Below are 15,652 nucleotides of genomic sequence, written 5' to 3'. Positions count from 1 at the left end.
GAGTTTGCAGCACACCGTGGGGGGTTTTATGATGGGGTCGCCCCTACAAAACTGTGTTTCACAGACAAAGCAGTGAAGATTTTTTGCAGAGGGACACACCGGCCTCGTCTTCCCTTCTAGAAGTGCATGCTTAAATGAAGATGAATAAAGGTTTTGTGAAATGACAACTTTCGACGAATAAAAGAACCGGGGTAAAACTGATTTCGTAACACCTTTGACCTTCGACGTTCAGAGGATCTTCACTGTTCGGATGAATCTCTGACCAAATGAATCAGGTCGCTGCTGTTTACCTGCAGCTGTTATTTCTGCTGCTGCTCAGTTATGTGCTGATTTATCACCTGAACACTGAGAACATCATAAAACCAGAGAAATACAGGGCCTGTGCTTAGCGCTGCATCCACTCATGGTGCAGTTACACATGTGTGTTAAGCATGTGTTAGACATGCAGCTTTAAATATCTGGTAAGTTATAATTGCTTAATATAATCGCTTCATGTCCTGATCGACCTCAGGGCACAGACCTCAGGTCAGCTCTTTGAATCCTTCTGTTTCAATGGATTCAAAGTGACCGATCACATTATGACCCCGCCTCCTTTGGGCAAACGTAGTTCCATACAGTCACATGATCGTCTGCTGGTTTTAATCATCAGATCACCCACTGAGAACAGGGTTGTCTTCCTCTTCATCATCATCAAATTCAAAGTAAAGATTTAAATCACAGACTAAAAAAACCCACCAGCAGGCAGAGCGTCTTCAAGTTTTTATTGTGGAAAACTCACACGGGAAACAGCGTGTGTGTGTGTATTACAGTGTAATTATAGTGTGTGTGTGATGATGATGGTCAGTGGGCTCTCCTGGACAGCAGCATCTCTCTTATGTTGTCCTCAGCTTCCTTCACGCTGCGTTCAAGGTACACCTTCCTCTGCTGGAAATCACAAGCACAAACATACTGTCAGTGCTTAGCTCTGTGTGTGTGTGTGTGTGTGTGTGTGTGTCGCACACCAACGCTGTTCCAACCTCCTGAAATCAGACTGCAGGACAATTCATTCCTTTTTTTGTGTAAATCACAACAACAGTTACATCAACGTGTTTCATTTTTAAAGTAAAGACTCTAACCCCAACTATCATGTGACCCTCTGTGTGTGTGTGAGGGGGGTCACATGATAGTTGAGATTGTTGCCAAGGGCCCCTCTATAAGCACCTGGCAACAGTGAGAAGGAAAAACTCCCTTCTGACAACCGTGTTCAGTAAGTTTAAGGTGAAACAGGTCCCAACTCTGGATAGTCCTATTTTGAGAGCTGCTCTAACCAAAGTGGGATGGATGCCGTCTCTCCTGACAAGACTAGGTTTCCCTAACCCCACGCAGAACACGCCCACACGCGTGATGTCAATCAGTAGTTAGCCAATGAGAAGAGGCGTGTGCATGCGCACCTCCAACTCTTTGATCTTCTCGTCAGCCGTCTTCTGTTTGTCTGTCAGCAGGTTGTTGATCTCCTCCTTGGACTGCAGGATGAACCTGAAACACATCATGATTGAACCAATGTGATTGGCTGACACCTGCGTGACGTTCAGGTGTGTTAAGGTTGAAGGTAGGTGACTCACATGCGCCCCACACCCTCATAGAGTCGCGTGTTGTCGGGCAGCGTGGCGATCTCGGCGTGCGTCAGTTTGGCGTGCTTCTGAACGCGCGTCAGCTGATCGATCTGCAGATCGGCCATCTTGACTTTCTGCTGCGTGTCAATCATCTTCACCTGCAGCTCGGAGAAGGCCTGCGGAGCGCACCTGGGTTAGTCCCCATGGTAACAGAGCCTGCCCACTGTGAAGTACCCGCCCCCTTTAGCCCTACGTCACGGCGTCTCACCAGAGACCCACAACCCACTCGCACACGATTCCGCTGCGTCAGTATGACATTAGGGGCTCTAACTACCTCACGGTGACGACACAAGGCCTGAGCGCAGCTGTGTTAAAGTCACGAGCGTGACGGTCTCGGTGTCCCGCGGACACAGACGAGGTCGTAGGCAGTTTAAATCGGAAACTGTGGAAAAAACACTCGACTACGTGTGAAACAGCCGCGCTAGTCACACACACAGGTGAGGAGCTCCTACCTTTTTCAGCTCCAGATCTACGGGCGCCGCCATCTTCTTTCTGCTCCCGACTCTGAGGACACACTGCGCATGCGTGAGAGCCTTCTTCTTCTTCCTTTATCTTTTTATGGGCGTAGCAAAGAGCGTCAAGTGCACTACCGCCACCTGCTGGACTGGAGTGTCTGTCTTGTTAATGTTTGCTTATAATGGAGCACTGTAACAAAAAATAATTTCCCCCAGCGATCAATAAAGTATTCTGATTCTTATTAGCTGTGTCCCAAAACGTCCTTCGGAGGACCCCGGCCTTCGCGGTCTACGTGGGCCGGGTCCTCCAAAGACCGAGAAGGCCGGAAGTGCGAGGCTGTGAAATAAGACGGTCCAGCCTTCAGATCTGCGTCACCGCTGTCTCGGTGGAGTTTAATAAACTCGGCCGTCTGCTCCTTGCTGTCTAAAATATAACAGGACACTGGAGTAAACTCGACCATCTCACACTTCTGTTTAATCAGTTTTCTGTTTGACGTTTATTCAGCTGTGTGAAAACCACCCGGGGGATGCGAGAGTCAGTACGGATTCAGATCGAGCAGACCAACATCATCGGCACTATTAGATTCAATAGAATACATCACAAATACTACAGACAAAAAGCAACATGTGGCTGGGTTATTCAGAGACTTGACGAAGGCATTTGACTCTATAGATCCTGATATATTAATAAGAAATCTGGAACGTTATGGTGTCAGAGGGGTCGCTCTAGATTGGGCCCGGAGTTATTTAGGTGACAGGAAGCAGTTTGTGAAATTATATGGTGGTTGCTCCTTATGTATGCACATTGCTTGTGGTGTACCCCAAGGGTCAGTTTTGGGTCCAAAATTCTTCAACTTGTACATTAACAACATCTGTAAAGTGTCCAAAGTATTAAAAGTGGTTCTCTTTGCTGACGATACAAACATCTTCTGCTCTGGTGATGATCTGCAGAATTTATTGGAGGATATGAAATAAGTAAAGTGAAGTTCTGGCTTGATAAAAACAAATTATCATTAAATTTGAATAAATCTAAACTTATGTTATTTGGAAATAGTAGTTTAAATACAAATGCTGAGATTCAAATAAATGGTGTTGATATTGAAAGAGTCAGTGAAAATAAATTTCTGGGGGTAATAACAGATGAAAAACTTAACTGGGAGCTCACGTAAGATATATTCATTCCAACGTATCACGAAGCATTGCAACACTAAACAAGGCAAAGCAGGTATTAGACAAACATCCCTTCATGTTCTCTACTGTTCACTGGTTTCACCTTACTTAAGCTATTGTGCAGAGGTCTGGGGCAACAACTATAAAACCACATTACACTCACTTTGTACTCTTCAAAAAAAAAGCAGTTCGAATCATCCACAGTGCAGGTTACAGGATCGTACAAACTCACTATTTTTGCACTGAAATATTGAAAATCGCCAATCTAGTAAAATTCCAAACAGCACAAATTCTAATCAAAGAAAAAAATAAGGAACTGGCAGGTAATATTCAGAGTACGTTTTTTCTTGTTGAAAGAAGGAAGCTATAATTTAAGGGCTTTTTGTCACTTCACAACAGGGAAGGTTCGTACTAAAAGGAAAAGCTTTTGTGTTTCTGTGCATGGAGTGAAACTGTGGAACAGTCTGAATATGGAATGAAAGCAACGTCAAAACATAGAACAGTTCAAAAAGAGTTATAAAAATATGATCTTCTCGAACTATAAAGAAAAGGAAAATATTGAAATTAAGTGAATCTCTATTTTAAAAATGTCATGATGTGATATTATAGTATATAGTTGTTCACTATTTTTATTACAGATTATATCAATGAGGAAGCAACTAAATATTTTTTTTCTTCTTCTTTTAGAGGGAAAGAGAAACAGCTGAGAAGAGGGACGGGGGAGAAGGGCAAAAAACAAAAACCAACAGAACGGGCAGAAAAAAAAATGCATATATCAATCACCTGGATCGCCTGCTGAGAAAGAAAAAAGAAAACAAGCAGAAGAGAACAAGAGTAATAGAATAAACAACATCACAATGATATATGGGAATATGACAGTAAATACTAAATATTAAACATTATTGTGCAGCACATAAGATCAACAGAACACAGTGTGCTTTGAGGTAGGAGCCAAAAAGGGTGTAGTTTGTGGGTGTGATCACCCGTGTGCACACCTGTGAGCATGGACGCGCTTGTTTTTAAAAGGTTCCTTCATGTAATGATCTGCTAGAGGGTGTGGGGGGGCCACAGCCCCGTCCTCCAGGGCGTGAAGCAGGTGTGGAGGAGATCAAAACTCCAGACATCCAGAGGTCCCCAGAACACAAGAGACCAAGGAAGACCAACAGAGGGGCAGCTGCGCCACTGTCCCAGAAAGAGCTGAGGAGAGTCCCAGATGAGGGCTCACTCAGCAGTCGCGGAGCAGAAGCCAGGGGGAGTTGCAGTGACGCGCCCGTGAGCTCCGCCGGCAGCCAGCTGTGCCTGAGTGACCGAGCCCCAGGCCGAGAGGCCGGGGGCACCCCACCTCCGAAGTGGCCCGAGCGAGCCCCAGGCTCCAGGCCCCGATAAGCGGCCGCCAAGGAGTGAGCCGGTGTGTACCCGGACGCCCATCCCCGGACACAAAGAACCACCAACGCACCGCAACTAAATATTAACTGATAACTTATGGGATTAAATCGGTGTGTACTTCTTCCCACTTCCTTTCAACGTGTAAACGAATCAGAACAGCAGCGATATTGAAATGCATTGACTTTTGTATAGTATAACTTTCTCTCTCTTATTTTCTTTACTCAAATCAAATCAAATCACTTTTATTGTCACATCACATGTGCAGGTACATTGGTACAGCACATTCGAGTGAAATTCTTGTGTGCGAGCTTCACAAGCAACAGAGTTGTGCAAAATACAATAACATAAACAGGCAAAATATACGAATGGCTAAATCTGAAACTAATAAATATATGTACAATATATAATAGTATATGCAAAAAAAATAATAATAATTTCTGGATGTGTATACTAAATGTTTTTCTACGTGTGTGTGTGTGTGTGTGTGTGTGTGTGTGTGTGTGTGTGTGTGTGTGTGTATACATATTTTACAAATTAAATAGAGTAAACAATAAATAAAATATATAAAATATACAGAGTTGAATATGTGCAAAACAGTGGCATTACTGTACAGTATGGAGTACATAATGTTAAAGTTCCAGTAGTGAAGCTGAGGTGTCTATGACGTGTTCAGCAGTCTGATGGCCTGATGGAAGAAGCTGTCTCTCAGTCTGCTGGTACGGGACCGGATGCTGCAGAACCTCCTTCCTGATGGAAGCAGTCTGAACAGTTTATGGCTGGGGTGACTGGAGTCCTTGATGATCCTCCCCGCTTTCCTCAGGCACCGCTTCCTGTAGATGTCTTGGAGGGAGGGAAGCTCACCTCCAATTATCCGTTCAGAGCACCGCACTACTCGCTGGAGAGCTTTGCAGTTGTAGGCGGTGCTGTTGCCATACTAGGTGGTGATGCATCCAGTGAGGATGCTCTCAATGGCACAGTGATAGAAGGTCCTGAGGATGCGGGGGCTCATGCCGAATCTTTTCAGTCTCCTGAGAAAGAAGAGGCGCTGCTGCGCCTTCTTCACTGTTTTGTTTGTGTGTACTGACCACGTAAGATCCTCAGCCAGATGTACACCAAGGAACCGGAAGCTGCTCACTCTCTCCACAGCAGCGCCGTTGATGGTGATGGGGGTGTGTACTTCTCTGCACCTCCGGAAGTCCACTATCAACTCCTTTGTCTTTGCGACGTTGAGGGTGAGATGGTTGTCTTGACACCAGTGGGTCAGGGCGCTGACCTCCTCCCTGTAAGCCGTCTCATCACCGTTGGTGATAAGACCCACCACTGTAGTGTCGTCCGCAAACTTCACAATGATGTTGGAGTTGTTAGTGGCTGTGCAGTCGTAGGTGTAGAGTGAGTACAGGAGAGGGCTCAGTACACACCCCTGTGGAGCACCAGTGTTCAGTGTGATGGGGGATGAGGTGATGCTGCCCAGTCTGACCACCTGGCGTCTGTCAGACAGGAAGCTAAGGATCCAGCTGCAGAGGGAGCTGCTCAGTCCTAGATCCTGCAGTTTCCTGTCCAGCTTCGAGGGAACGATGGTATTGAATGCTGAGCTGTAATCTACAAACAGCATTCTCACATACGTGTCTCTCTTCTCCAGGTGTGACAGGGCAGTGTGTAGTGTCAGGGCTATGGCATCATCAGTGGACCTGTTGTGGCGGTATGCGAACTGTAGAGGGTCCAGTGAGTCGGGTAGTGCAGAGCGGATGAAGTCCCTGACCAGCTTCTCGAAGCATTTGCTTACGATGGGGGTCAGGGCTACAGGTCGCCAGTCGTTCAATGAGTAGATGGTGGAGGATTTGGGTACAGGGACGATGGTGGCCATTTTGAAGCAGGCTGGGACTACAGACAGAGAGAGGGAAAGGTTGAAGATGTGCGTGAACACTCCAGCCAGCTGAGCCGCGCATGACTTGAGGACGCGGCCGGGAATCCCGTCCGGACCAGTAGCTTTGCGCGCGTTCACCTTCCTGAAGCACCTCCGCACATCCTCCTCAGACACAGTGTGCGCACTGACGTCATCCGCGGTGCGCACACTGTCCGGTCTCATGGTGTTCGCTGTGTCGAATCTAGCATAGAATACGTTTAGATCCTCACAGAGAGGCCGTGGTCTGCGGTGTGCTGGTTTTCCCTCTAAAGTCTGTGATCGTGTTTAGTCCCTGCCACATACTCCACATACTAAATGTACCTGTATATTGTTTACATGTTTGAAATAAATTAACAAACAAACAATATGGACATTCTGTGTCCATTGTTTATTTCATTCTGAAACCTAATTTTTATTTACTTTATTCCAAACAGAAGTGTTTATTTATTATTCTGAAAGCTGGAGACAGTGCCAAATAGTTCACTGATATTTTGTTGAATTACAATGTGGACACTCTGCAATAATTTAACAGAAGTGCTTGTGTTTTACTTGAAGTTTTATTTTTTCAATGTTTTTCTATTTAAAGTTTTCAGGGATAAGCCTCTTGAATTTCTCTAAGTAGAAATATATGTAAAAAAAAAGATTTTAAATTTTCTTGTAGTTTATTGCACATTTTTGCAATTTATGTAATTACTATGGACTTAATGCAGACATATTATTAAAATTTGGGCTATAACGGTTGTATTGATGTATAGCAACTTGAAATGCTACTACACCATGTAAAAATATAAAGTAAGCTCTGGCAGACTTGGTTCTATGGTAGGTCTTAAAGGGTTAAATCATCAAACTGTAAATCATAGATTTTGAATTGTTATTGATCCTTTACTCCTGGTCCTCGAGTGTATATTTATTCTCTTACTCTTCTTATATTTATTGTTTGTTTACTTGCACTGCTGTAGCTGCAGCCTCGTCGTCTCGTCTCTATATGCTGGACTGTCTGTAGCGGAGATGACAATAAAGTTTACTTTGACTTCAGCAGCGAGCAGGCGCACCGAGGGCTCTCGCGCTCACTTTTCGCGTATAAAATTTCGAAAAAACATCGGTGCAAATTATAAGTCTGTATCATGATGTCTGGTGTTTTCGTGTTTGTTGGTTTGTTTTTATTTTGCGGGTTGGTGATTAGATGCTGCTCCAGCCAGCCAGAGAATCCCCCGCTCAAAAACCGCTACTGTTTCCACCCACTGTGTTTCTCTCCTCTGTGGATGAGATGAAAGGCTGCTGTGAACACAGGTAACAGAAGGTAGAGCCAGGCAGGTGGAGTGAGGCAGGTGTGATGTTGGACATGAAGGAAACTGAAGGAAGTCTGCACTCCTCCTCCTCTGCTCATGCGTGACTCCGCCCCCGGAAACGGAAGTCTGTATGCGCGCGGAGTTTAATTTGAGCAGCATCTCGCGCGCCGGTCAGTGGGTTTCAAAACAGCAGCGAGCAATAATCGATAATCAGCGATCGATCCGTGAACATGGCGACCCCCCCGAAGAGGCCGTGCCCCCCTCCCCGCAGCCCGCCGCTGAACGGCAGCTTTTCCCGTCAAAGGAAGGAGAAGAAGATCTCCATCGAAGGAAACATAGGTGAGCTCACCGGGGCGCGCGCCCCCCGGACCGGCTGGACGCTCACGGACCCCGACTGACCCGGACCGACCGGGGCAAACGGAGCCGGGGGACCGACCCGGACCGCCGGTTAACGAGCTCTCAGGCCCGGGTCTGTAAGTCCGTGAGCCTCCCGCCTTCACGGAAACAAGTGGCGCCAAAACCGCCCGCTTATCATCAATAATCAGCTGTTTGTGATCGATAAATAGCTGTTTCTAGTCACAGTTAGCTGTCCATGGTCAATTGCTGTTTATATCGCAAATCAATTGTTTGTAGTCAATACTCAGCCCTGTGTTCAATAACCAGCTGTTTATAGTCAAAATTTGCTGTCAACAGTCAGTAATCATCTGGACGTTTCCATCAACCGAGTGATTTCTTACGATAATCGATTGATCATCAGCTGTTTGAACTCAATTATAAGCTGTTTGTCTTTGAAAATCAGCTGTTTGTGATCAATAATCAGCAGTTTTTAATGGAGCTGTGCTGCTGGGGTTAGAAGGCGGAGGTTTAAATTTGGGTGTTAAATAGGTGGAGCTTGCTCCTTTAGGTGTTTGAAGGTGAACGCTGGTCATGTGGAGTCTGTGGGCGGGGCTCAGGTGAGCCAGACTGATGGAGGTTTGCAAGTCGAGGTCAGACCTCCAAAGGTTGATTCTGTCCATCTGGACGCAGCGTTTTGTGGAGAAACGTTCTGTCACTCATCCAGGTGACTTCTTCAGTCTCAGGTCAGAGTTTTGATCTCCAGAGCGAGGACGTGACCTCGTCACTGAGGTTGGGGTCAGGTGACAGCGTGAGGAGTGTGAGCAGAGACAATCAGAGGTTGAATCAGCTGCTCATGGTTGCCATGGTTTTACTTGATCCTGCGGTCACATGACTTCCTGCAAAAGTCAGCTGTTTCGGTCCTTTTCTTAAGCCCCACCCACACAGGAAGTCCTACGGCATCAGCATTAATGCTGATTGCCTGTATTAGTGTGTGGAGCATCAGTAGCTCATGTCATGTCAGGGTTACCTGAACAGGTGTGATTCCTCCAATCAGGCAGGACCAGAGATCTGTCACATTTCTGTGTCTCACCCGTGTGTCTCACCCGTGTGCCTCCAGCTGCAGGAAAGTCGACATTTGTGCGCCTCCTTCAGGCAGCATCAGAGGACTGGGAGGTCATCCCTGAACCCATTGGCAAGTGGTGCAACGTGCAGAATGACAGCGATGACGTTTACCTGGTGAGCCTGAATGCAGCACACATTCTCTAAAGTCTGTGTTTACTTGCTTGTTTACCTGCTTGTTTACCTGCAGGAGCTGAGCTCATCTCAAAAGAGTGGAGGAAACCTGCTGCAGATGCTGTACGATAAACCCAGCCGCTGGTCCTACACCTTCCAGGTAACACACCTGGCTCCATCCCCTACCATAGCAGCACTGTGTGTCAGACTATGTGTACCTGTCTCAAGTGAGTCTCACCTGTGTGCAGAGCTACGCGTGTCTGAGCAGAGTTCGAGCTCAGCTTCAGTCGCCATCAATCAAACTTCAGCAGGCAGAAAACCCCGTCCAGTTCTACGAGCGCTCCGTCTACTCCGACAGGTAACTTACCTGACAGGTCTCCAAAAGGTTGCTTCTGTTCATCTGCACGTAGCGTTTCATCATCATCAGGTGACGTCTTCAGTCTCAGCTGACTGCAGGTTTCAATCTTATAAACATAATGACTGAAACCAGCCCACTGAGGGAACAATGGGCTGGGAGGTCAGTTCCTTAATCTTAATTATGTAAATTCTCATGACCATTGATCACCTGACAGGTAACTCGCACGCATTTAACACAGACACAGGTGTGAGACATGTAACTCCTGTGTGTACAGGTACGTGTTTGCGTCAAACCTGTTTGAGAGTGGCGACCTGTCGGAGACGGAGTGGAGTGTGTATCAGGACTGGCACACCTGGTTACTGAACCAGTTTGAGTCCGACATCGCTCTCGACGCCATCATCTACCTCAGAGCCCCGCCACAGGTAAAGACGTACAGGAGAACCTGGAGAGTCCTGCCACCTCAGGGTAAACGCATCGCCCTCTGTGATGGGCTCTCCTTCCTTCGGTTGCCTTCAGGTGCCGTGTTTGTGTGTGTATTTTTCAGCGCTGCATGCAGCGGCTGCTTCATCGCGGCCGGCAAGAAGAGCAGGAAATTCCTCTGGAGTACCTTGAGCAGCTGCACTTCAAACATGAAGCCTGGCTCTACCACAGGAACCTCAGGTAACTATATGCCACTGAGCGTGCTCAGAGCCTCAGCGGTGCGTTCAGGAGCGCCTTTTTAACCTGTGTTTGCATTAAGGTTGGACTTTGATTATTTGAGCGAACTTCCTGTTCTCGTCCTGGACGTCAACGACGACTTCAAGAACGACCGCATCAAACAGGAAGCCATCATCGACAAGGTCAGTCTGAGCTTTTATTTTGAAGGTTTTCCTTCTGATGATGGTGGTTTTATTTGTTTTTCATACACGTCCCAAACCGCTCTGTTTCTTCTCTTGGTTACAAACAACCAGTGAACCACTTCTTGTTTGCTTTTATGTAGAAGTCATTGACTCCTCGTCTGTATAACGAGTGACTCTGTTTGTCAGGAGTACCGTCACTGTCAGGGTAAATTGTTAAATGTTGCCATTGTTGCACTTAAATGTGTAAACCGTGCCTTAAACTGCGTGGTTAGATATTCTTCTGTTCGTCCGACACATCTATGATGCTGGAGGAGGTAATCAGCTGTAGCTGTTTAACTACAGGCAGGTTTCATGTGAGATTCTGGTTTCCTTATCTTGTGAAGGATGTCCACTCCCGGCCATTTAGGGGCTCGCCTATGCTTGCATATGGTGAACCATTAATGTTAAGCCATATACGGGTGTGGGGAGATGGCCTTTGGATAACCAGGAAATGTGGTTAACAGTTGTGAGCATATATTGTGTGGCAAGAAGACACACACACAGACGCATGCGGTGATTTTAACCATTTGTGGGTGTTACAATGGGTGGTGCTTGCATTCACTGAATAAAAGGCTGCAGGGAAGGCTGTTTCTTGGAAGTTGGCTAGGAAACAGTGGGGGGTGATGCGTCTCTGAACTAGCGGGCCTGCTGAAGCGCAGACCCAACGATCGCCACGAGAGGAAAGACCGTCAAGCTTTTATTGGGGTTTTTAACAATCAGTATCTTAATTCTTAATAGAAATCTCAGTTAGAGCAGGGCGATATGGCCAAAAATATTTATCACGATATATATTTGAAAATTTGCGATAACGATATAACTGACGATATAATTGATGCGAGACAAAATACAACTCCACAACATTACTAGCGCAAAAAGACAACCTTCCATTTATTTTCACGTAAACAAGAAGCTGGTTTTTATGTACATTAAAGCTTTATAAAAATGTAACAGTGCAAATGCAAATTCCTTGCTGAAAGTTTAACCCAAAGGCATTTCCAGTAGAAATGGGCTGACATATCCTGAGCATAACCATGTATAATATCCACTGAAGTTAAAAAGAGGTGCTTTGCAACATTAAACTGCAGTGTGCAGTACGCATTTTTCGGACCATAAGGTGCACGGGATTATAAGGCACATTAAGCGAAACAAAGCAGTCAGATAAATCAAACTTTATTAAACTCATTCTTCTTGCTTCCTCCACTTCTGTACCATTGATTCATTAATGTTGAATTCTCTGGCAGCTGAGCTATTCCCATGTTGTTGCAGTATATTAATGACTAACCTCGTATTGTGGATGGATTATCTCAGTTGTTCTCCTGACTGAAGTTTGGTCCGTTTACAGCATCCTGCCATGCGATTGCATTTGTCTCTAACCATGAAGAACCTTCACGTTAACTTTTATAAGTGGAAAAGTGTTAGTGTTCGTCCTCCAGCTTCACTGTTTATGTTATGCTAACATAGCTGTGTCGCTAGCGATCACGTAGCACATCATTATATACCAGCTAGCCCAACTTCAGTAACCCTACAAACGTCACTGCTGTTTAGTTTCCTGTCTTCATTTATGTTGGAAGTGATAGCAGAGCTGTACGTTTGAATTTTTTCAGAAATCTCTCAGTCAGAACATGCTATATCATGCTTAGGTAACTAGCGAAACTAGCGAGCTAACTTCCGCTAGCTTCCTGCTAACTTCTAACTCCGTTAAATGTAATAACTTTTGTTTTCATGGATGCCTGGAAGTTAAACTTTATAGTTACACCTGGTAAAGCAGCAATGCTGATCGTTTTATTAAAGATCAAAGAATTTAGACAGTTTTCAACTCTCAGTGATGCTGCAGTGTTGTTTGACCTGAAGTCAAATATACGGAGTTTGGGACCCAGATTACTCCCAGATTTAAGAGCATCTTAGTCCGACAAATACGACAATAACAACGGCCGCTTGCATGTTCTGCAAAAAAATGTGCTTTGTTGTGTATCTGACGGACAAACACCAAACCAGTTCCACATCACGGAAGTTGCACCATTTTTACAAACCAACAATCGGCCATGTGCGTATGAAAACAAAGGCACTGCGCATGCGCGTTTTACTCCCATTCTATCGCGATATTTCATTTTCCTATCGTTGCCTAACATTATACCGGTATTACCGTGAACGGTATAATATGGCCCAGCCCTAATCTCAGTCTTTGCTGCATTTTATATTCTGACGTGTGCCTGTTTATATAAAGCAACACACCTAACATGTGTTTAATCTGTTTTTGAACATCGTTCCTGAGAGTAACTGAATAAACTGTGTAAACTCTGTGACCTGCGCAAAAGTTTGTATACTTTGAAGTGACAGTAAAATATGTCAGATTCTTCCATGTTTGGCTGTTTGTTCATGTATGTGCTGCTTACATCTTTCTGTGCTTGTATTTAATTCTCATTTAACTTTCACCTGGTGGTTTTATTTTGAAAGGCTTTTGTAATCTGGTAACAGGACTTAATTTTTGTCTGCAGGTCAGAGAGTTTCTCACCACACTGTGAAGCTCATCCACCAATGAGAGGTGCTGGGAGAAGTGGTGGCGCGTCTGATTGGAAGACTGATGTGTTTGTTTTTTTGTTGTTGTTTTGTTTCTTTAACTTGTTTTTATATTTTTGTAGTTTAACTGTGTGTGTGTGTGTGTGTGTGTGTGTGTGTGTGTGTGTGTGTCCATGATATATTTACTTGCTCTTAGCTTCATATTTATCCTTCAGTCTGATCATTCCTGTTTGTCCTGACAATGAGGTGTTGTTGAAGCCACCACGATGCCTTCAGGGACCGTTGGTGTTCTGGTTTCTGTGTGAATAAAGTCAAACTGAATGAGCACGCCTAGTTTTTTTTAAAGACCAAAGTCCAACGTGTGTGTGTGTGTGTGTGTGTGTGTGTGTGTGTGTGTGTGTGTGTGTGTGTGTGTGTGTGTGTGTGTGTGTTCAGGCTCGCTCACAGCTCAGAGGTTTAACTCTGTGAAGCTGGATTTAAGAAATAACTAGTTATTGGAGCATGTTTAGCGCTGTCTTGTGGCGGTAAAGGACGTGACAGTGTAGTCAGGTTAACCAGCGGGCCACCTGACTCAAACAGGCTCCCCTCCACACTGATTCATTCAGTCTACAGACCCGAACATCACAGCTAATGAGTGGATTCACGTGTTTCACTGCAGCTCGCCACAGCGAGAAACCGCCGACAGCATCAGAGAGACACAACGACGAGCCTCTACAGTTCTTATTTACCTCTCAGTTATTGGTTCAGTCGTTAGTTAGCGCCAACCAGGTGACGTCATGTTTTGTACAGGCACAGGATGGCACTATGGACACTCCTTTAAAGGCCGTGCCACAGATAAACCTGTGACGGTGTCAAAGTAGGGCTCTTTGCTGGAAACCAACCTGAACACGTATGTTTGACCTCTGAGGGTTACTCAGACTGAGTGTGATGGATGATTACAGAGGTCGGTAATGATCAACTGAGAGACGGTGAAGCGTGACGGGAACAACGTCGAGTCATCGTGAACAAGGCAGATTCACTAATGACCTATACACAGACTGGGATGTTCACTAAACATTTCTTTTGTCCCGTAGCTCACAGACTGATTTATGATTGGTTGGTTGATTTGTTGATCAGTAGAAACTCGGTAGAAACAGTTTCATGTTTGAGACATTTTGTATTTCCAAAGAGAAACTTTGTCACAGAAAGAAACAGCCAAACATGAACTGAACAATTCAGTTTATTTTCAATTCAAAGTCTAAAATCAGACAGATTTTAAATGGAGTCTGGTCTGTTTGATCAGAGCCTGAATGTGAACTAAGACTGACGGGAAGGAGCAGTTTGAGCTTGAATAAAATCTAAAATCAGACAGTTTTTAAATGGAGTCTGGTGTGGCATACTGACGGTTTCATTTTAAGGCTTTTCAGAATCAGAATACTTTATTGATCCCTGGGGGAAATTATTTTTTTGTCACAGTGCTCCATTATAAACCAACATTAAAGAGACAGACAATACGCTAACTAAGAATAGTACAATATATACACACATATATATATATATATATATATATATATATATATGTGTGTATATATATATATATATATATATATATATATAAAATATATATATATATAAGTCACTCATTAATAAATAGCTGGAAAAGAAACGTGTAGTTGTAGCAGTAAGAGTTTCAAGAGTTTTTGTGTGACTGAAGAAACATCTCACGCTGTGACCTCTGACCTGTGTCAGTCTTTCTGCAGCTTCATAAACACTGTAAAGTCGCCTGCTCTGCTGCGCCCTGATTGGGACACTGACACACGTGTCACAGCGTGTTCATGAGTTGCTGCCGCCACCATTCGGAAACCTGCTGAGATGATTGTTTGCAAAAACTGCTGGACAAATTCCAGCGAGAAGCTCAGTGAGGAGCGAGGACACGAAAACAGATGACTCCACGGGGGGGGGGGACAAGTTTCCACAGTTTTCAGATGTTTTGAACACTTCCTGATGAACTGTTATGGACTTTTATTTTGAAATCACAACAGTATGACTAAGAGCCCCAATAAAGTATTTTATTTTGAAAATCTAAATGTCTAATCCTTCTAATTGTTGTCTAATTTTTGTGTTCTATCCAGTTTTTCTTTCTCGACTCGTTGAGATACAAACGTATTATTACTGATACATGATTATGTTCCTGTTCCTGATCTTCTGCTCCAGTCTTCCTGTTCTTTATTAAAATACTCGGGTCGCTGTCAGAGCACAGACCGCATTAGTTCTCTGATGGAGTGCTACAGTGTGATCGTTTCCTCCCTGCTGAAGGTGTCTATTTGGTTGGTGGTGATGTTGGTGGTGACTTTGACGATGTCGCCAGTGTCTCACAAACATTAACACAAACACAAAGTTAGGAAAATAGACAGTGTCCTAAAGTCACTGATTAATGTCCAGTCACTCATTTCCTCTCAGTCTGTCTTCTGCCTGCTCCGTCAGTCGCCCCTCCGT

The 15,652-nt window shown here is 44.8% G+C and overlaps 2 protein-coding genes across 2 annotated transcripts; one reads left to right on the top strand and one right to left on the bottom strand.

Annotated features, from left to right (window-relative positions):
* Positions 1 to 725: 725 nt before the first annotated feature.
* pfdn1 (prefoldin subunit 1) lies at positions 726 to 2,165 on the bottom strand. Its single transcript, XM_085364205.1, has 4 exons — positions 2,105 to 2,165; positions 1,602 to 1,768; positions 1,431 to 1,515; positions 726 to 924 (listed from the first exon to the last, which is right to left on the bottom strand). Exons 1-4 carry the CDS (start codon positions 2,135 to 2,137, stop codon positions 841 to 843), a joined length of 369 nt encoding a protein of 122 aa, XP_085220331.1. The 5' UTR covers positions 2,138 to 2,165; the 3' UTR covers positions 726 to 840.
* A 5,920-nt stretch (positions 2,166 to 8,085) lies between these two features.
* On the top strand, positions 8,086 to 13,182 carry LOC146624921 (deoxycytidine kinase 2-like). The gene is made up of 8 exons (XM_085364204.1): positions 8,086 to 8,194; positions 9,309 to 9,427; positions 9,501 to 9,584; positions 9,673 to 9,782; positions 10,057 to 10,204; positions 10,327 to 10,442; positions 10,522 to 10,621; positions 13,156 to 13,182. The coding sequence occupies exons 1-8, from the start codon at positions 8,086 to 8,088 to the stop codon at positions 13,180 to 13,182; spliced, it is 813 nt and encodes a 270-aa protein (XP_085220330.1).
* The last annotated feature ends 2,470 nt before the right edge of the window (positions 13,183 to 15,652 follow it).

This window comes from Diplotaxodon limnothrissa, linkage group LG10 (assembly GCF_057381915.1).
Source record: "Diplotaxodon limnothrissa isolate DT_005_m linkage group LG10, D_limnothrissa_male_GT1.1, whole genome shotgun sequence".
Classification (NCBI taxonomy): Eukaryota; Metazoa; Chordata; class Actinopteri; order Cichliformes; family Cichlidae; genus Diplotaxodon; species Diplotaxodon limnothrissa.
Note: the sequence above shows the minus strand (reverse complement) of the source record. Positions and strands in the feature narration are given on the sequence as shown.

Bases quoted from the DNA above. Each gene is read 5' to 3' on its own strand.
- pfdn1 (XM_085364205.1), bottom strand. From the start codon at position 2,137: ATGGCGGCGCCCGTAGATCTGGAGCTGAAAAAG. The intron at 1,769-2,104 runs GTAGGAGCTCCT...TGCGCTCCGCAG, and splicing joins TAGATCTGGAGCTGAAAAAG to GCCTTCTCCGAGCTGCAGGT. The intron at 925-1,430 runs GTGCGCATGCAC...TGTGATTTCCAG, and splicing joins AGAAGATCAAAGAGTTGGAG to CAGAGGAAGGTGTACCTTGA.
- LOC146624921 (XM_085364204.1), top strand. From the start codon at position 8,086: ATGGCGACCCCCCCGAAGAGGCCGTGCCCCCCTCCCCGCAGCCCGCCG. The intron at 9,783-10,056 runs GTAACTTACCTG...CTGTGTGTACAG, and splicing joins CGCTCCGTCTACTCCGACAG to GTACGTGTTTGCGTCAAACC. The intron at 10,205-10,326 runs GTAAAGACGTAC...TGTATTTTTCAG, and splicing joins ACCTCAGAGCCCCGCCACAG to CGCTGCATGCAGCGGCTGCT.